The following is an 18,082-nucleotide window of genomic DNA, read 5'->3' as shown; positions in this document are numbered from 1 at the left end:
TGTAAACCCTCCAGGGAATTCTCATGCGCTCTAAAGCGCGAGAGAGTACTTCATTAAAGGGCTTTATGAAAAGGAGTTTCTTCATTTTATTTGCACTTTGGAAAGATCCCGTTGGCTGCAGAATGTAGAATCTACCGAAAGGGGGCAAAGATATCTAAGGGGCGTCTCAGGCCAGAGCAGCCCAGAGGACCGGCGCGCTGGGGAGCCCCCTGCCGGTCCTCCGGCTGCTCTCTTCGTCCTAAGCCGGACCCTGCGTGACCGACTGCGACTGCGCGCTCCCAGGCCAGTGAAAGCCGCCCAGGAGCGCCAGCGGCCGCGCCGCTCAAAACCGGAAGCGGAAATGAAGTTGAATCACCCTCGCGCGCTTTGCCGGCCGCCGCCGCCCCCACACCCTGGGCTGGACCGAGTCGAGGAGTCGCCGGAAGCGGAAGTGGCTAAGGGTGGGGGAGTTGTTGAGAAAGTGTCGGGTTATCGTCTTACTCTTTGGGTTCGCTCCGCGGCTTGCCTGGGCAGGTAAATCGCTATTGCGAGACCTCGGCGACCTCGGCGGCTCTGCTGACTCGGCTGCCGGCTCCCGGCCCCGAACCCTCGCCCGAGGGGCGTGGTGCCCCGGTGCTCCGGCTCTTTCCCCGGGCTCCTTGTGGCCCCCTGGTTCCGGGCGACCCCTGCCACGGGTGGCTTCCCGTGTCCCCGCAGACCCCCACAATGGGCAACACGAGCAGTGAGCGCGCCGCCCTGGAGCGGCACGGTGGCCATAAGACGCCCCGGAGGGACAGCTCGGGGGGCGCCAAGGACGGCGACAGGCCCAAGATCCTGATGGACAGCCCCGAGGACGCCGACCTTTTCCACTCCGAGGAAATCAAGGTGCGGGGCGTGGGGGAATCCGATTCCCCTTGACTGAGGTTGGCGGGGGAGCACCCTCCGCCAAATTCCCGCCGCGTCCCCTTGGAAACCACCAGGGAAGGGGCACTTCATCCGGCGCACTTAAAACCAAGTGACCCCGTAAGAGCTCGCTTAGCAGTCCAGGAACCTGTGTCTAATTACCGATATGAGAAAGTCACCCCGAGGGAGGAGGAACTCACTTCGCTTAACGTCATTAAGGAGAAAGTAGCTCTGGGACGGTCTCAGGTTCTTAATTAAGAGAGCGGAGGTAGCAGTAATTGAGCCCCAGCCTCTGCTTTTCTCTGGGTGCAGTTAATCTCATCACCGAGAGCACTCTTCCCTCACCTTTACGCAGACTGGTGCCTTTGTGAAAGGTGTTTTTGGAGGCAAAACAGAGCTCACGTGGAAGCTGAAAGTAGAGAACAGCTGACCGCAGTTGCCAGAGGTGTTCAGCTGTGCCTGACGCTTTTGGTTCACTCTGCTTATTTAGAAAAGTCACTCGATTTCCGGAGGTCAGTGGGTCAGCGTAAAGGAGGCAACCAGCAGCCACTTAGCTTCTCTCCCAGGTTGTTTAAATGTAACTTAAGCAGGCCAATGCAAACATATTTGCAGGACAAATTTGGGCCTCCTGCTGCAGTGTGTTTAAATTCATCAGGTGGCTCTTGACTCCTGCTTCAACCACATTCCTGTTAACCACCTTGATATGTTTCTAGCTGCAGGTCCTAGTCAAGGCCACTTAGTGGCTGATATGTATGTGGGATATCGGAAAAGAGCTTAAAAAGTAACTTTAGGAAAGATGAAGGTGCTTTCTGCCCAACATATGCAATTAATACCCAGTTTCATGTTAATTCTCATTGTCCATTTCCATTCCGCTAATTGTCTGGCAACTCATTTCTCCATACTCACATTTTTCCTCATATTGAGCTGGGTAGTAACATCACTCCCTCACACCTTCACTTGCATCTAAGTTTTGAGTCAAACTCTAAAGAGCCTGCTTCTACATCCAATGATTTGAACTTGCTTTCGGAATTTGCTGCATTCTTGAAAAGTTGTGTGCTTGTGAACTTTAGAATGAGGTTTCTCCAATGACCTGACACCCCTTCTTCCCCCGGAGGTAATTTTGGCCCCAAGAAGGCTATTTAAATAGATAAGAATCAAACTGTTTTCTTTAAGAAATATTTGTTCTGTTGCTGTTCCAAAACTCCTACAAGAAATACTTAGCATACACACAATACATACACACTTTAAGTAGCATCTATTTCCATTTCATCAGAAATTACTGAAATCATGTAGCAGATGGACACGTGATTGATACCAAGAAAAGTCATGGATTCTTATAACTACACCAGTTCACTTTTTAGATACAGTTAGTTATCTTAAGTGTAAAGTGATTCCAGACTGTCTTTTAATCTGTAGATCTTGTTAGAGTTAGAATTCAAAGAATGCATCTTAGATAGCTTAGGTCAGTATCTGAAATGAAGGTGCTAAAAACTTACTGTCCGACTCTCCTTAGGGTCCCTCTTAGCCTGAAATTCCTGCTCTTTTAAAGTCTTTGACTTCTGACTAGGAAAAATATGTAAAAATATGTAAAAAAAAAAAAAAAAAATATATATATATATATATATATTTCACCCAGAGTTGGATGAGTTTCTCTTTTATTCTGAAATGCCTCAGTTACACGCATAGTGCTTACCATGTTAGAAGTTACTGTTTGGCTGTAATGAGGGGTCAGTCTTTGTCTTATTTCTTTTTCTTCCCGGTTCCTGGACAACACTTAGTGAATAGTTTTTCCCTTCCTCAAAATATGAATTTACCAGGCTAGGTGTGGTAGCTCACACTTATAATCTCAGCACTTTGGGAGGCTGAGGCTAGAGGATTGCCTGAACCCATGGGTTCAAGACCAGACTGGGCAACTTGGTGAGACTTTATCTCTACAATAAATCCAGACATGATGGTGCGGGCCTGTAGTTCCAGCTACTTGCCTAAGTCCAGCAGGTCGAGGCTGCAGTGGCCGTGAGTGTGCCACTGTACTCCAGCCTGGGCAACAGAGCAAGATCAATTTTTAAAAAAAAAAAAGGCCGATCTCAGTGGCTCAGCCTGTAATCCCAGCACTTTGGGAGGCCGAGGTGAGTGGATTGCCTGAGCCCGTGTGTTCAAGACCCGCCTGGGCAACTTGGTGAGACCTCATCTCTACAATAAATCAAAAATTAGCCGGGTGTGGTAGCGTGCGCCTGTAGTTCCAGCTACTCAGAAGGCTGAGGTGGAAGTATCGCTGGAGTCCAGCAGGTCGAGGCTACGATGGCCAGGAGCGGCAACTGCACTCCAGTCTGGGTGACAGAGTGAGATTCCAACTCAAAAAAAAAAGTAATAATGGATTTACCAATTTTCAAATTGACAGTTCTAAAATCGTTCCTAATAAAATTTTCATATGCAGTCATACATTGCTTAACAATGGGGATATGTTCTGAGAATGCATAATGCATCATTATACAATTTTGTCCTCATGTGAACATCATAGAGTATACTTAGACAAACCTAGAAAGTGTAACCTGCTACACACCTGGGCTATATGATGTCATGTATTGCTCCTGGGCTACAAACCTGTACAGCATGTTTCTGTAGTAAATACTGTGGGCAGTTATAATGCAACAATTGGTAAGTATTTGTGTATCTAAATGTAGCTAAACATAAAAAAGGTACAGTAAAAATATAGTATTATGATCTTTTTTTTTTTTTTTTTTTGTGAGTTGTAGTCTCACTCTGTCACCCAGACTGGAGTGCAGTGGCATGCTCCTGGCCACCGCAGCCTCAACCTGCTGGGCTCAGGCGATCCTTCCACCCCAGCCTTCCAAATAGCCGGAACTACAGGCGCATGCTACCATGCCCGGCTAATTTTTCTGTAGAGACGAGGTCTCGCCAAGTTGCCTGGGTGGGTCTCGAACCTGTGAGCTCAGTCAATCCACTTGCCTCAACCTCCCAAAGTGCTGGGATTACAGGCTGAGCCACTGAGCCCCTGAGTCCGACCAGTATTATGATCTATAGTGGGACTACTGTCGCATATGCTATGGTCCATCATTGACCAGTGATGTTCTGCAGTGCATCTGGCTTAATTAAGAGAAGAAAATAACACTTATTAAGCTAGTCTTGGGTCAGCCTCTTCCAAGTGGGTTTTATAGTTTCCTCTAGAATTTTGACGTAGGCTTAGTAAATGTTAAGTACCCACTATGTGTCAGACACTATGCAGAACATTTTACATGGACTATCTCAGTCTATTATCTACATTTTGCAGGTGAGGAAACTCAGGCACTACTAGTAAGTTTCCAAGCTGAATATGAGCCTCAGTAGTAATAGCTGCTTCTTTAAATGAATTCTATTAGGCCAGGCGTGGTGGCTAAAGCCTGTAATCCCAGCACTTTGGGAGGCCAAGGCAAGAGGATTGCCTGAGCCCAGGGGTTTGAGACCAGCCTGGGCAACTTGGTGAGACCTCATCTCATTAATAAATCAGATAATTAGCTGGGTGTGGTGGCACGTGCCTGTATTTCCAGCTACTTGGAAGGCTGAGGTGGAAGGATCGCCGGAGCCCAGCAGGTCCAGGCTGCAGTGGCCATGAGTGTGCCACTGTACTCCAGCCTGAGCGACAGAGTGAGACTCCAACTCAAAAAAAAAAAGAATTCTATTAGAGTAACTGTCTGTTGTAGGGAGCTCACTCTCAGCTTCCTGTCCTGAGTAAACCACTCTGCTTCTAGGCTCCAGAGAAGGAGGAATTCCTGGCCTGGCAGCATGATCTGGAAGTGAATGATAAAGCTCCCGCCCAGGCTCGGCCAACTGTATTTCGATGGACAGGGGGCGGAAAGGAAGTTTACTTATCTGGGTCCTTCAACAACTGGAGTAAACTTCCTCTCACAAGAAGGTAATTGCCTGGGGAGTGCTCACATATTTGTCTTAGCCATGGATACTCTTGTTTCTAAAAGATCTCGGTGGGTGAGTAGAAAAATGTGTTTCTATAAAATGAATGCTGAGTGGTAAAATAATCTTGCTTAATAATAAGTCATAGGGTTCAAATCTCAAACCCAAGCAATCTCTAGGTTTAGAGCTCACCTTTTTTAGAAGGAAGCAGCATCTCTCTAGAGAAGATTTCTGTGTCTCAGATGTGTTTCACTTCAGGTATCAGCTATGTATTCGTTCAGTCAGGACTTTTCCTCAGAAACACAGAAACCTATCCTAGTGCAGGGAGAGAGCACCAGGCTGGGAATCTTAAGAGATCCAGATTTGAGTCCACGTTTGCCATTGTCATTTAACACCTCCACCTCAGTATGCCTTTCTGTAAAAAGAGGGAATATTGAGCCCAGTGATCTCTGAGGTTTCTTCTAACTTTGACTCTCTGGGTATACATGCTAAGTAGGCATCATTAGTGAGGATATAGTAAGACACTTTATCAGGAACGCTGGCACAGACTTCTGTCTCAAGTTGTCAATGAGAAAACATCTTACTAGTGAGTACTCTTGATGAAATGAAGGGAGAAATCATGCCCTGGGCCAGGCCTGACTGTTGCTGAAGCCACCTTCTTTATAGTGGTACTCAGCATAATAGTCATGGGTCAGTTCAAGTCAAGGGAATAAAACAACCAATGAAAGAACTTTCCCAGAATCTTTTTTCAGTAATTATGCAAGTTTCTTTAGAGAACATTTGTGCCTGCAATTATATTGATCTCCTCTCTTGCCCAAAGCAAACTGACAAAGGGCAAAACCAGGCTGCTTGCTGTTTTTCTAGTGTTGCCATCCTCCTTGGCTTCCAAGGTTACTGGGTGGTATTCACACAAACTGGAGAAGGACAAATGCCTGTTTGTTGACTCCTCGTGTTAGGGATGTGGTTTCCCGGTATTTGAGCAAAGTGAGTTTTCAGGAAAACCTGTCATACTGCTGCTTCCTTGTAGCTTTTCCAGATTGAGATCATTATAATGAATTGTCTAAATTAGTTAAAAAATGTGTTCTGGAGCCGGGCTTGGTGTCTCAGCCTGTAATCCCGCACCTTTGGGAGGCTGAGGTGAGTGGATTGCCTGAGCCCGCGGGTTCAAGACCCGCCTGGGCAGGCAAGACCTCATCTCTACAATAAATTAAAAAAATTAGCCGGGCGTGGTAGCATGCGCCTGTAGTTCCAGCTACTTGGAAGGCTGAGGCAGAAGAATCGCCGGAGCCCAGCAGGTCGAGGCTGCGGTGGCCGGGAGCAGCTACTGCACTCCAGTCTGGGCGACAGTGAGACTCCAACTCAAAAAAAAAAAAAAGTGTTCTACGGTGGAACTCTTGGATTCATTTGGAAACGTTTTATTTCACAGCTGCTTTGGCAGGTGGGTTAAGGGCTGAAATCCTCTGCTTCCTTTTATTTGCAGCCACAATAACTTTGTAGCCATCCTGGATCTGCCTGAAGGAGAGCATCAGTACAAGTTCTTTGTGGATGGTCAGTGGACACACAACCCTTCTGAGGTACTGATCCTACTGCCTATACAATCCAAACAAATCACCTTCCCTTATGGATTGTTGCTAGGTCCCTTTGCCCTGCTGGTAAAAGTCCCTGCGTGTGGCAGAACTAGATAGCAGCACTAATTGTTAGACAGTTGGCATACCTGACCAAGATGAGCAGGGTGGTTAGCCAAGAGATGAGGCCTTCCAGCCAGAAACTCCAAGTCCTCTAAAGTGTAACTCCACAGACCTTCCATGTTATGATTTCTGCCTGTCTGTCTTTTCCCAGCCAATAGTAACCAGCCAGCTTGGCACAGTTAACAACATCATTCAAGTGAAGAAAACTGACTTTGAAGTATTTGATGCTTTAATGGTGGATTCCCAAAAGTGCTCCGATGTGTCTGGTATGAACACAGTTATTTTATACCACATGTGTGCAGATGGGGGCTGTGCAGTCTAGAAATAATCTTGTTTCTCTTGCCTCTCACTCTTGAGCTGAAGCTGCCCGATCAGGTGGAGGTTTTAGCTCCCTGAAGAGCCACAAAACTTGATTCCTAACTCTGTCAGGCCAGGTTGTCGAAATTTAGCCTCAAGGGAGCTGTAAGTCATTTCCTTTGTCATCTCAGGTATTCAGTAGGTCTGCTTGGCCACAGAGTGCAGACTAGAAATAAAACCAAAGCTTGATCTAATGCCAGGGGCAGGGATGAAGAGGCCCTAGAGGGTCGTGCTGAGTCAGTAACAAGCCAGCACTAGAGCAGCCTGCCAGCTCACTTCCCACTCATGGTGCCTTAAGAATTTCAGCCTGACAGGTGATAAATGAACACCTCAGTGACCTTGGCCATCACTTAGGTGGTATATTAGCACCTTGTCAGAATCCTGTCAGGAGAGAAGGAGGCTCACCACAGGAAATAGGCTACATAGCACAACTCTTCTTGATGGGAACCAACTCAACACAGTCCCAGTAAAACTTGCCCATCTTCCAAGAGTCTTTTTAGTCATTGAGGTTTCAGTAAATTGCTTTCCATCCAAACCCCCAGGAAGAAACTACCTGGAACATGATATGCACAATTCAGGAGAAGAGAAGGCTTGAAATTTGAAGTGTCAAAGCCAGTCATACTTCCCTTCTGCAGGCAGGGGCTTAAACAATTCCTGGACCCCGTGGTAGGCAGTGAAAAGATTTCCCCCAGGAGTGTGTCTGGCACACTAAGAAAATGGATTCAGTTCAGTTTATAGGACTTCATCATTGCCTGGCTGGGAATGGAACTTGTACCTCCAGGATCTCTTACTATTATCAGTTCAGAAATCCAGTGGTAAATGGACCGTGGTGGGCTCACTGTGACTGACAAATCAAATTTTTGAGCAGGACTTGGAAATCCAGAAATAGTGAGCTGTTATCTAGCTAGCTAATCTTGTAGAGATATCATTTATTTCTTTTGCAAATAGTTGGGAATTGAGGGATAAAAGAAGTGCCCAAATATCTTCCTAATTGCTGATAAACATAATTTTAGGTCACATACCAAAGCTTTTTAGTCCACAGTATAGATCACCTGGGGAAAGAAAGCTGACCCCTCGCTGCTGATAAAGCCAACTTCAAGCTCTATACAGGTTTTTCCTATTTAAACCCTCACTTTCTCACTTGTTTACTCCTTTTGGCTCAGTTCTGCACTTAATTCTTTCCTCAATTTCCTGCTGTAATATGACTGTGTCACAAAAAGGAAAGCTGTCCTCTAGAAAATGATATTGAGGGAATTGGCATAGCCAGAGCAGATCAGATTTATTTTGGACCAGCCCAGGGATCAGGCAACCAGAATTCATTCCATGGGTTCTTTGGATAATGGTGCGGTATGTTCCAGTCAGCCAAACATCACTAAATGAACTGCTTTTAACATGAAACAGTGTTCTTCTAGAAGCTGCTTAATATAGCTATGTAATCGAGATGCTCAAGCAAGAATTTGGAAAGAACTCGTAAATCATTTCTGTTGAGTGTGATGGAGTCAGAGTGTCTTTAGAAATCAGACTTTCAGTTTTGTTTTCCCTTCATTTTGAAATTTACCGTGCCTAGTATAACCTGTTTTCTCCCTTGCCTTTGTATAAACAAACTGCTTTATCTTTCGTTTTGTTCTGGCTGGCAGTGCTCATAACTTGGACTTAGCCTCGAGCTTCCTTGTGATATTTGCCAACCCAGCCTAAAATGAGAAGGAAGCATTATTCTGCCATGGCATGTAAGGTTATGTTATTGAGGACAGCTTCCTTGTTACCTGACCAGACTCTCTGGCTGTACCATGGCCTCTGTCTTCCACCAGGGCATCTGATTTACTACTAAGTTTAATGCTAGCAACCCAGCTTCCAAAAGGCTTCTCCTTTCCTCTGCACCCTTGGAGCCTAATCTGTATTGAGGGAACGAGAGACAAGGAAAACTAGAAGACAGTGCCATAAATTAAATAAAACTGTTCCTAGAACTCCTAATTTTCAAAGTAATGTCCTATTGCCATCTCCCAACAGAGCTATCCAGTTCCCCACCAGGACCCTACCATCAGGAGCCCTATGTCTGCAAACCAGAAGAGCGCTTTAAAGCACCACCCATTCTTCCTCCACATCTGCTCCAGGTCATCCTGAACAAGGACACAGGAATTTCTGTAAGTATACGGGTGTCTGCCCAAACTGTCCTCTATGGTCACATTCAGCTGCTTCCCTTCCTGCCCACCTCTTTCAAAGCAGCTAGTGAACAGGCTCAGTATTTCCCACCAGTGTGAACTGCTACCATCTACCTCTGATGTCAGGATGGGCTGCTAGCAGGAGGTTCTAGAGTGGTACTGCCTCCTTATCTCACAAAGCCTTTCTGCATTTTTCTTCCATGTCTTTCACTCCAGCCTCAGCCTAGGCCCCATTCAATATAAATTTCATGACAAAATATATAACCATCCCTTCTTACTAAGCTACATGATGGAGCTCCTCTTCTGGTCCTCAAATTTTAGAATCCAGTTTTAATCACTACATTGCTTTTAGAAACACCAGTGCTCTTGGATCAAAGTTTGGGGTATCTAGGTAACACACATTTCCTTTGGGAGATTACTATATGTAGAAGAGAAGTGTGCATCTTCTTGGATCCTGAAGAGCAGCTAGTTGTTCCCTTGTGGTTAATTTTCCATTCCTTTTAACCTGGATTGCCCAGTCCACCTAGCCTTGGAATGCACAACACAGCCATAGTTCTTCGAAATCTGATGCTCTTCAGCTTGGTCTAGCCACCTATGTGCCAAGTGACTGTGCTGTTGCTGAGAACTCTACCCAGAAGTGGAGGACACATACTGAGACACGAGCCAAATGTGTGCGTGTACAGGCATCCCTGTAGTGTCACTGCTAGGCTGCCAGGCCAGAGTCTCGGTATGTTACCCCATCTCAACGGAATTCTCTTTGTTCAGGGCACCAGGATCCCCCCTGTGCTGAGAGTGCCCCAAGCACACACCTGATGGCTGGGTAAGCCATCCTGGTGTAGGCCAGGAAGAGGCTAGTAGTAAGGACCAGCACACCTCAGCCCCCTGGGCCCACCATGTTTCTAGCACTAAATTGGCAACATTTTAAACAGGCAACAGGTGAACTGCAGGGACATTTAGCTTCTACCTTAGAAGCACTTGGGTGGGACTTTTTCTCTTAACTCTGATTTTATAAAAATTTTTAAGTGACATTAGTTTCAGTGTCTAGCTCAATTAGTAAAGTTTTGTTGTTGTTTGTTTTGTTTCCTGGAAAAAGGAAGCACCACTAGCTGGCTTCTCTGGTGGAGACTGCTTCAGGGAATAGGCCAGCTGAGAAGTAACCAAGGGGATGGGTCAGGATCCCTCTGTCTCAGGCAGACGAAACTCCGACACAAACTTTGGTTGCAGTTACAATACTAAATGGCTTCTGTTTTTTGTGCTCTGAACTAGTTTAAGTGCTTTTCATGTGTCCTTATTTAAGCTCACAACAACCCTGTGAAGTGGTACTATTATTACCCCCATTTTACAGGTGTGGAAACTAAGACAAGTTAAGTAACATCCCAGGGAGAATACTTAAAATCCACTGCACTCCAGCCTGGGCGACAGAGTAAGACTCCAACTCAAAAAAAACAAAAAAAAAAAACAAAAAAACTACTCTCTTAGAGATTTTCAAGTATGCAATACATTGTTATTAACGGTAGTCACTATGTTGCACAATTTCTTGAATTTATTCCTCTAATCTAAAATTTTGAGACGGGCTCGTGGCTCAGCCTGTAATCCCATGCCTTTGGGAGGCTGAGGTGAGTGGATTGCCTGAGCCCGCGGGTTCGAGACCCGCCTGGGCAGGCGAGACCTCATCTTTACAATAAATAAATAAAAAATTAGCCAGACATGGTAGCATGCACCTGTAGTTCCAGCTACTTGGAGGGCTGAGGCGGAAGGATCACCGGAGCCCAGCAGGTCGAGGCTGCGGTGGTCGGGAGCAGCCACTGCACTCCAGTCTGGGCAACAGTTCCAACTCAAAAAATAAAAAATAAAATTTTGTATTCTTTGACCAACACTTCCCCCACCACCGCCACTCCTAGCCTCTGATAACCACCATTCTACTCTCTGCTTCTGTGAATTTGACTTTTTTAGATTTCACTTAACATAATATTCTCCAGGCCGGGCTCGTTGGCTCAACCTGTAATCCCAGCACTTTGGGAGGCCGAGGTGAGTGCATTGCCTGAGCCTGTGGGTTCGAGACCCGCCTGGGCAACTTGACAAGACCACATCTCTACAATAAATGAAAAATTAGCCGGGTGTGGTAGCATACACCTGTAGTTCCAGCTACTTGGAAGGCTGAGGTGGAGGGATCACCAGAGCCCAGCAGGTCGAGGCTGCAGTGACTGGGAGCGGCCACTGCACTCCAGTCTGAGTGACAGAGTGAGACTCCAACTCAAAAAAAAAAACCAAACTTTTTCTCCAGATTCATCCTCATTGCTGCAAATGACGAGATTTGCTTGCTTTTTTTTTTTTTTTTAAGAAAATTCATTCATCCATCAATGAACGCTTCGGTTGATTCCATATCTTGGCTATTGTGAATAGTGCTGCAGTGACCATGTCTCTCTGACATACTGGTTTCGTTTCCTTTGGATATAGCCTAGCAGCAGGATTGCTGGGTGTGTAGCTTTGATTATTGGAAGAGCCTCCATACTGTTTTCCATAATGCCTATACTAATTTACATACCCATCAACTGTGCACAGAGTAAATTTTAAGTGTTCTTACCACAAAAAATGATATGTGAGGTAATGCATAGGTTAACGAGCTTGCTTTAGCCATTTCACAATGTACACATATTTTTTTTAACATTTTGTACATAATAAAAATATACACTTTTTATGTCAGTTTTAAAAATTAATTTTAAAGCTTCCCAAGGTCAAATAATAAATGACTGGGCCAACCTTCAGATCAGGCAGGTTGGTGCCAGATCCTTGCATAGTTGGTGTTCTCACCAGCTACCCTGCACGGCCTCCAGCAGGGGCTCACTGGATGTTTGTGGATAGAATGACCAGCCCAGCCTCTGGGAGCTGAAGCCTAGAGCTTGGGACCAAGTGCGGTCCAGTGTAATACCCAAAATCTCCCAGTCAGTGGTGGCAGAGCTGAGATGAGGATCTGGCTTTCTTAGCTGTCCATCTTCATACTGCCTCTACCTTTCTTTTTGAGAAAACTGGTGGGATTCAGGCTATTCTCTCCCAAATCTGAGCTTGGAATCACCTCAGGGCATGCTCTGATGCGGCTTCCTAGACTCTCTCCAGCCTCTTCATTTAGAAAGATCTGGTCACACCTCCCCAGCAGCCCTGCGCACTGGGTAGATCTGGAGTGTTTGGTTTTATACGGTCTGTTTGGGACCATAAGAGGCCCACAGGTAGCCTTGGATCTTGAGGTGATTTTTTTATTTTTTATTTTTTAATTTAATTTAATTTTATTTTTTGAGTTGGAGTCTCACTCTGTCGCCCAGACTGGAGTGCAGTGGCCACTCCTGACCACCGCAGCCTCGACCTGCTGGGCTCCGGCAATCCTTCCGCCTCAGCCTTCCAAGTAGCCGGAATTACAGGCATGCACTACCACGCCCGGCTGATTTTTTGATTTATTGTAGAGATGAGGTCTCGCTGCCCAGGCGGGTCTCTAACCCGCGGGCTCAGGCAATCCACTCACCTCAGCCTCCCAAAGGCGCGGGATTACAGGCTGAGCCACCGAGCCCGGCTGATCTTGAGGTGATTTAGGACCAGGGCTGCAGAGCTTCCCACTAGTGTGGGGTGACCATGCATGCACCCTCTACCTTAAAACAGGGACCATGGCCAGAGGCATACTAGCAAAATGCCCCCACAGGGTTGTTGCCCTATACTTTCTTCCTGCTTCTCTCTCTGAAGGATAGAATCACGGCCCATTCTTGAGAAACCAGGGTACACGCCTGACCAGAGACACACACGCATGCCTGTAGCAGGCAAGCAGGGAACTCCCTCAGGCTGGAGGGCATAGAACCCTCACCTCACCCGTCATCTTGGACAAGCTCTGTGCAGCCTGACTTAGGAAGAGGGGTTGGTGTGAGAGTCTGCCTCCTTTCTTCTGATATCCAGGGTTATGAAATAAAAAGGAGAATCTTGGTTTCCAAATCCTAAATGCTGACATCTGCCTTTCTCCCCTCACAGTGTGACCCAGCTTTGCTCCCTGAGCCCAATCACGTCATGTTGAACCACCTTTATGCGCTGTCTATCAAGGTAATGGTTTGTCTGTTGTTAGATGTGTGTTTCTCAGTGTGTGCTCTGAGGACCCCTAGCAGCAGAATTACTGGGGGAATTAACTGACTTAAAGCGCAGCTTCCAAGACCTGACACAAGCCCTTGGGCTCAGGTTCTGAAGATAGGCCTAGGAACTTGTGTTTTTATTAAATCCCTGAATCATTCTCATGTACTCTAAAGTACGAGCCCCTGGCCTAGTTCTGCCTTTGATAACTTCCACCTTCTTCCTCAGGATGGCGTGATGGTGCTCAGTGCAACCCACCGGTACAAGAAAAAGTACGTCACTACCTTGCTATACAAGCCCATATGAAGAGCTGGGAGGCGGCGGCGGGCCCCAGGAAGCAATTTGCACCACCAGGCTCCATGCATGCATGCTTTCCACCAGAGGGAATGGACTAAATTTCTCATTTCACACTCTTTATAAAACATTTCACACCTGCCCTAGACCTACTTGAAGGTTTGTCCAGGCTCCACAGCTCCTGAAGAGCCTCCATTTGTAACAGTCCTCTGAGCACCCTGTGGCTTTGAGCCATAGGGTGCTTGTCAAGTCCGAGAAAGGAATAAGGAGCAGCACCGCGGTGCATGAGGCTGGTGCAGGTCTAAACCTATGTCCTCTCAGCTGGCCGTGGAGCTGCTGCTTAAGCCAAAGGCAAATACGAGCTACTTTGCTAGTAAAATTCTGGGAAGTGGGGACTGAGGCCACACAAAACTTCTCACCGTTTATGTGTTTTTAAGGCCATTACCCCTTTTGAGGCCTGGCTGTGAAACTAAGAGTAAGTACAATGTTCTTGCCTGTCCTTTAAAATCAAAGCAATAGGTTATCTCCCAGTTGTTTCTTACACTTATGTACACTAAGTACTTTTTTTAAACCAGAGGTGGCTGTCTGTACAGTCTCAAGGCAATTTGTAAGTCGTCACGACTAGACTATAGATCATATGAGCTGTGCTCAGCAATAATCTGTTCCCAGAACAGACTTAAACCCACTGCTGGATTTCTCCATTAAGCTGGATGATCCTGAGGACTGACCACTGTTAGCTGGAAGGTTGTCCGGCTTTCTGTTCCAATCGTAATGAAGTGACAGTGCTACCATGGAAACTTTGGAGAAGCACCTCCCCTTTCTTTTGTAGCCTGTGCCACCTTGCTCAGGCCCTCTGTTCCTAGTTAGCAAAGAAGGCTGCAGGAACTTGGAACGTGACACCAGTTCATTCTAAGTTCAGGTCGGGAAGACCTCCTTTGTACCAAAGCAGACCTCGTTGCTCTCTGCTCATTTTCCCAGGAGATGCCACAGATTTGCCTGTTAGCACAGATTCCTGTCAACCAGTCAGCAGAAGCTATCATTATTCCCTTTGTTCCTGCTGGGAGAGGGATGAGCTCCCTGGTTCCCAGTGTTTATTTGGTAAACCTGAGTTTGGGGTACCCTTTTTTGTTACTGTTTTCAAAACATGGTGTCACCTTGACATACACTTTTCAATAAAGCTTTGTAAAGATAATTGGACATGTGCTTAGAGGCAGCTTTGATTTTATTCAGTCATTTAGAGAAGAGACTGGAACTCTTTCAGAGGTATATTGAGTACTAACCTTATGGCACCTGAGTGGACAGGGTTGCTCCACCTGACCTGAGGGCTGAGGGCTATTCCTGTGACCACCCACTCACCAGTTTGGAAGCCCTAAAACTGAGCCCTCTCCAAGCCTGCTCAGTCAGGGCATCCCAAGGCCAGAGGTTTTGCTTCCTCTTGATCATAGTCAAGCCGTCCATGGGACTGGAGTTGTGACACTGGCTTGTGAGATCCCAGATGTTTCTGGAGTCAGAGCAGTTCTTGACTGAAAGGCGCAGTCCTTACTCGTAGAAAGGTAGAAGGTTACAGGTATTCCTTTAAGCCTTTTTTTCTTAGGCATCAGGAAACATTTAAAATAAATTTAGCAGAAAGAGAAGGCCGGGTGCAGTGGCTCACACCTATAATCCCAGCACTCTGTGAGGCCAAGGTGAGAGGATTCCACCTGAGCCCGCGGGTTCGAGACCAGCCTGGGCAACTTGGTGAGACCTCATCTCTACAATAAATCAAAAATTAGCTGAGTGTGATGGCGCATGCCTGTAATTCCAGCTACTTGGAAGGCTGAGGCAGAAGATCGCCTGAGCCCAGAAGGTCAAGGCTGCGGTGGCCATGAGCGTGCCACTGCCCTCCAGCCTGGACAATAGAGTGAGACTCCAAACAAACAAAAAAAAAGCAGCCTGGAAAGTACTCTAGGCTGGATAATTCTCATCTTACCCCCAAAACCCGAGTGTTACAGGAACTCTAGGGATTACTAAAGACTAAGGAATAGACACAACAATCCCCTTTCCAAAATGGGATAAAATGTTTGAAAGTACATAGACAAGCTTAAAGTATAAAAAAATATACAAACAAAAAGAAATAAGCTATTGCCCTGTTGGTGAGCTATGAACATAGCCCCTCTACCCATGGTGAGAGTTTAGGGAGAACCCAGCTCTGGGCTCAGGAACAGGGTGTCACACCTGAGCAGGAGGCTTCCTGCATGAGTAGGCCCAGAAGAGCGCTGCCCTTGATATCACAGGATCAGAGCATCTGGCTGCTGGCCTGTGTCAGGGCTGGGGAAGCTGTGAGCCCCAGGCTACAGGTGGAAACAGCCAGAAGTCAGGAAAGCCAGCATGCAAGTGAGCTTTACCCACAAGTGCAGAAACACAAGCTGAAAATACAGTATTAAAAAAAAATCTAAGGCTGGGCTCGATGGCTCAGCCTGTAATCCCAGCACTTTGGGAGGCCGAGGTGAGTGGATTGCCTGAGCACGCGGGTTCGAGACCCACTTGGGCAACTTGGCGAGACCTCATCTCTACAATAAATCAAAAAATTAGCTGGGTGTGGTAGCGCACGCCTGTAGTTCCAGCTACTTGGAAGGTTGAGGCGGAAGGATCGCCGGAGCCCAGCGGGTTGAGGCTGCGGTGGCCGGGAGCGGCCACTGCACTCCAGTCTGGGCGACAGAGTGAGACTCCAACTCAAAAAAAAAAAAAAAAAAAAATTAGTTTACAGGAACCAGTCACCCTAGCAGAGTCCTCCAAGCACTGGGACCATGGCAGTCTCCCAGGTGAGGTAATCCTGAGGTGGAGGGGAGCAGGCATACCCAAAAAACTGAGGACACCGGGGGCAGAAACCATACTCTCCAACCACATCTGTGGGAATATTTTAAAGATTTCATTTTCTTTAAAAAGCAACACAAAAGTTCCATTATGGTCCATTATAGTATATTTGATGTATAAAATGATTTTATAGAGGTAAAAAAGGAGAACTTGTTTTGCTTAATTCAGGGGGAAAAGCCACCTGTCAAATTAGGGTATCTTATGACCAAGATAATGGTTTCTCTATTAGAATTTCCTGTATGGGTGAGGATTTACACAGTTAAAAAGCATAACTCAAATTCCTTTGGAATGAAGATACATTCCCCCCCCCCCCTCTGGAAATGGATACTACAGATGAATTTGTAGAGTCATAAAATTAAGACCTGGGAATTACAAAAATGTAAATCAGCATTGCAGTGTAAATAGAAACGTTTATCAAAATATTGAAGCCAAAGATGAAAGGACCCAGGCAAGGCTATATCCCTTCCTTTGGCTTCACTTATGGGTATAAATGTGAGGGAAGTAGATAATGCTCAGAGACCAGGTCACAAGCCTGGTGTGATCATGTCTGAGAGGACTATTCCCCCACCATCCCTTCCCTCGGCAAACACTGGTCAAAGATCAGGGATGTTGATCCAGTTCAGTTGATGACTGGCTGTGTGACCTTGGACCACTCATCAAATCATCCCCCTTCTGAGGAATCCCTCAGCACCTCTCTTGACCAGCTAATCTGTGGAGAAACAGAAGCTTGGAATGCTGACCGTAATTGTCTTTAGGAGAAAGCAAAGAAGTTAGCCTTGTATACATCTTTTCTAAAACTCAAGTCATCCCAACTAATTGTAAAAACAGCCACAGGGTCCTCCTAAGAGTCATCATCACTGACATGAGCCAACCCTTAGAAGATCCTTGGGGCCCAGGTGCTATCTCCGGTAGGAACCACTGGACTCCGACCTCAGGGTTGGCTCCCACATAACTACATCATCTTGTTTGTCTTTCGTCCAACTAAAAGGCCTTTGCCTGGATGAGGATGCCAGCCAGCCCTTACAGATACCTTCTCTCCTCCAAGAGTAAATTCACTCATCCACCTGAAAAGTTCGACGGCCAATGAGAACACAGGAGATGGCTCCAGATGTGGGTACCCTAGGTTACACTGCAAGACAAATGTTGACCGTGGTCAGATGACTTTATTAGAAAATTGTTAAAAATTCTTAGTTTTTCATTTTTTATAGCTCTTTCCCTTTTTGTGTGTGGCTTTCTGAAAGACAAGTCTGAGTAGTAAAGTTACTTTCAAAGTTCCTTTGTCTACCTCTAATAACCCCTTCAGGACAAATAGAGTTCCAACATTAGGACTATATTTCCACTACCTCCACTCTTCCCAGATTCAGGATATAAAGCTTCAATATTTGATTAGGCAAATATTAAAATATTTTTCTCATATAAACACTGCCTGGAGCCACAATCCCCATACTTTCGACATCATTAGCAGTAATTAAATTGCCAAGGAAGAAACTGACTAAAACTAGAACAGACCAAAGTTTCTCAACCCTGGCACTATTAAAGCTTGGGCTGGATAATTCTTTGTGGTGGGGGGTGTCCTGTGCATTGTAGGAGATCGAGCAGCATCCCTGACCTCTACCCATTGATCACTAGTATCCCAAGTTGTGACAACCAAAAATGTCTCTAGACATTGTCAAGTGTGCTCTAGGAGGAGGGAAGCAAAATCTCCCCGTGGCTTAGAACCACTGGAACAAGCCAATTTATCTTACGAGTAGAAGCTTAGCTGGTCTTACCCCAGTAGGCCCACCCTTAACGCTTTAGACTTAAATCTGCATGAATATTTTCTAAAGCAAATCACACTCAAGA

At 46.2% G+C, this 18,082-nt stretch overlaps 1 protein-coding gene across 2 annotated transcripts; it reads left to right on the top strand.

The window, feature by feature from the left end:
- The first annotated feature begins 332 nt into the window (after positions 1 to 332).
- Positions 333 to 14,579, top strand: PRKAB1 (protein kinase AMP-activated non-catalytic subunit beta 1). 2 transcript variants are annotated; one of them, XM_008069301.2, is made up of 8 exons: positions 333 to 513; positions 697 to 864; positions 4,629 to 4,792; positions 6,269 to 6,362; positions 6,628 to 6,742; positions 8,841 to 8,974; positions 13,001 to 13,069; positions 13,322 to 14,579. In XM_008069301.2, the coding sequence occupies exons 2-8, from the start codon at positions 706 to 708 to the stop codon at positions 13,397 to 13,399; spliced, it is 813 nt and encodes a 270-aa protein (XP_008067492.1). In that variant the 5' UTR covers positions 333 to 513; positions 697 to 705; the 3' UTR covers positions 13,400 to 14,579. The 2 variants fall into 2 exon arrangements, with proteins under 2 accessions (XP_008067492.1, XP_021573873.1); XM_021718198.1 differs by having other exon boundaries at positions 418 to 873; positions 4,638 to 4,792.
- Positions 14,580 to 18,082: the final 3,503 nt, after the last annotated feature.

The sequence above is a fragment of the Carlito syrichta genome, unplaced genomic scaffold (genome assembly GCF_000164805.1).
Source record: "Carlito syrichta isolate Samal-C Ts95f unplaced genomic scaffold, Tarsius_syrichta-2.0.1 Scaffold311911, whole genome shotgun sequence".
Lineage (NCBI taxonomy): Eukaryota > Metazoa > Chordata > Mammalia > Primates > Tarsiidae > Carlito > Carlito syrichta.
This window is presented reverse-complemented; position numbering and strand designations above follow the sequence as displayed.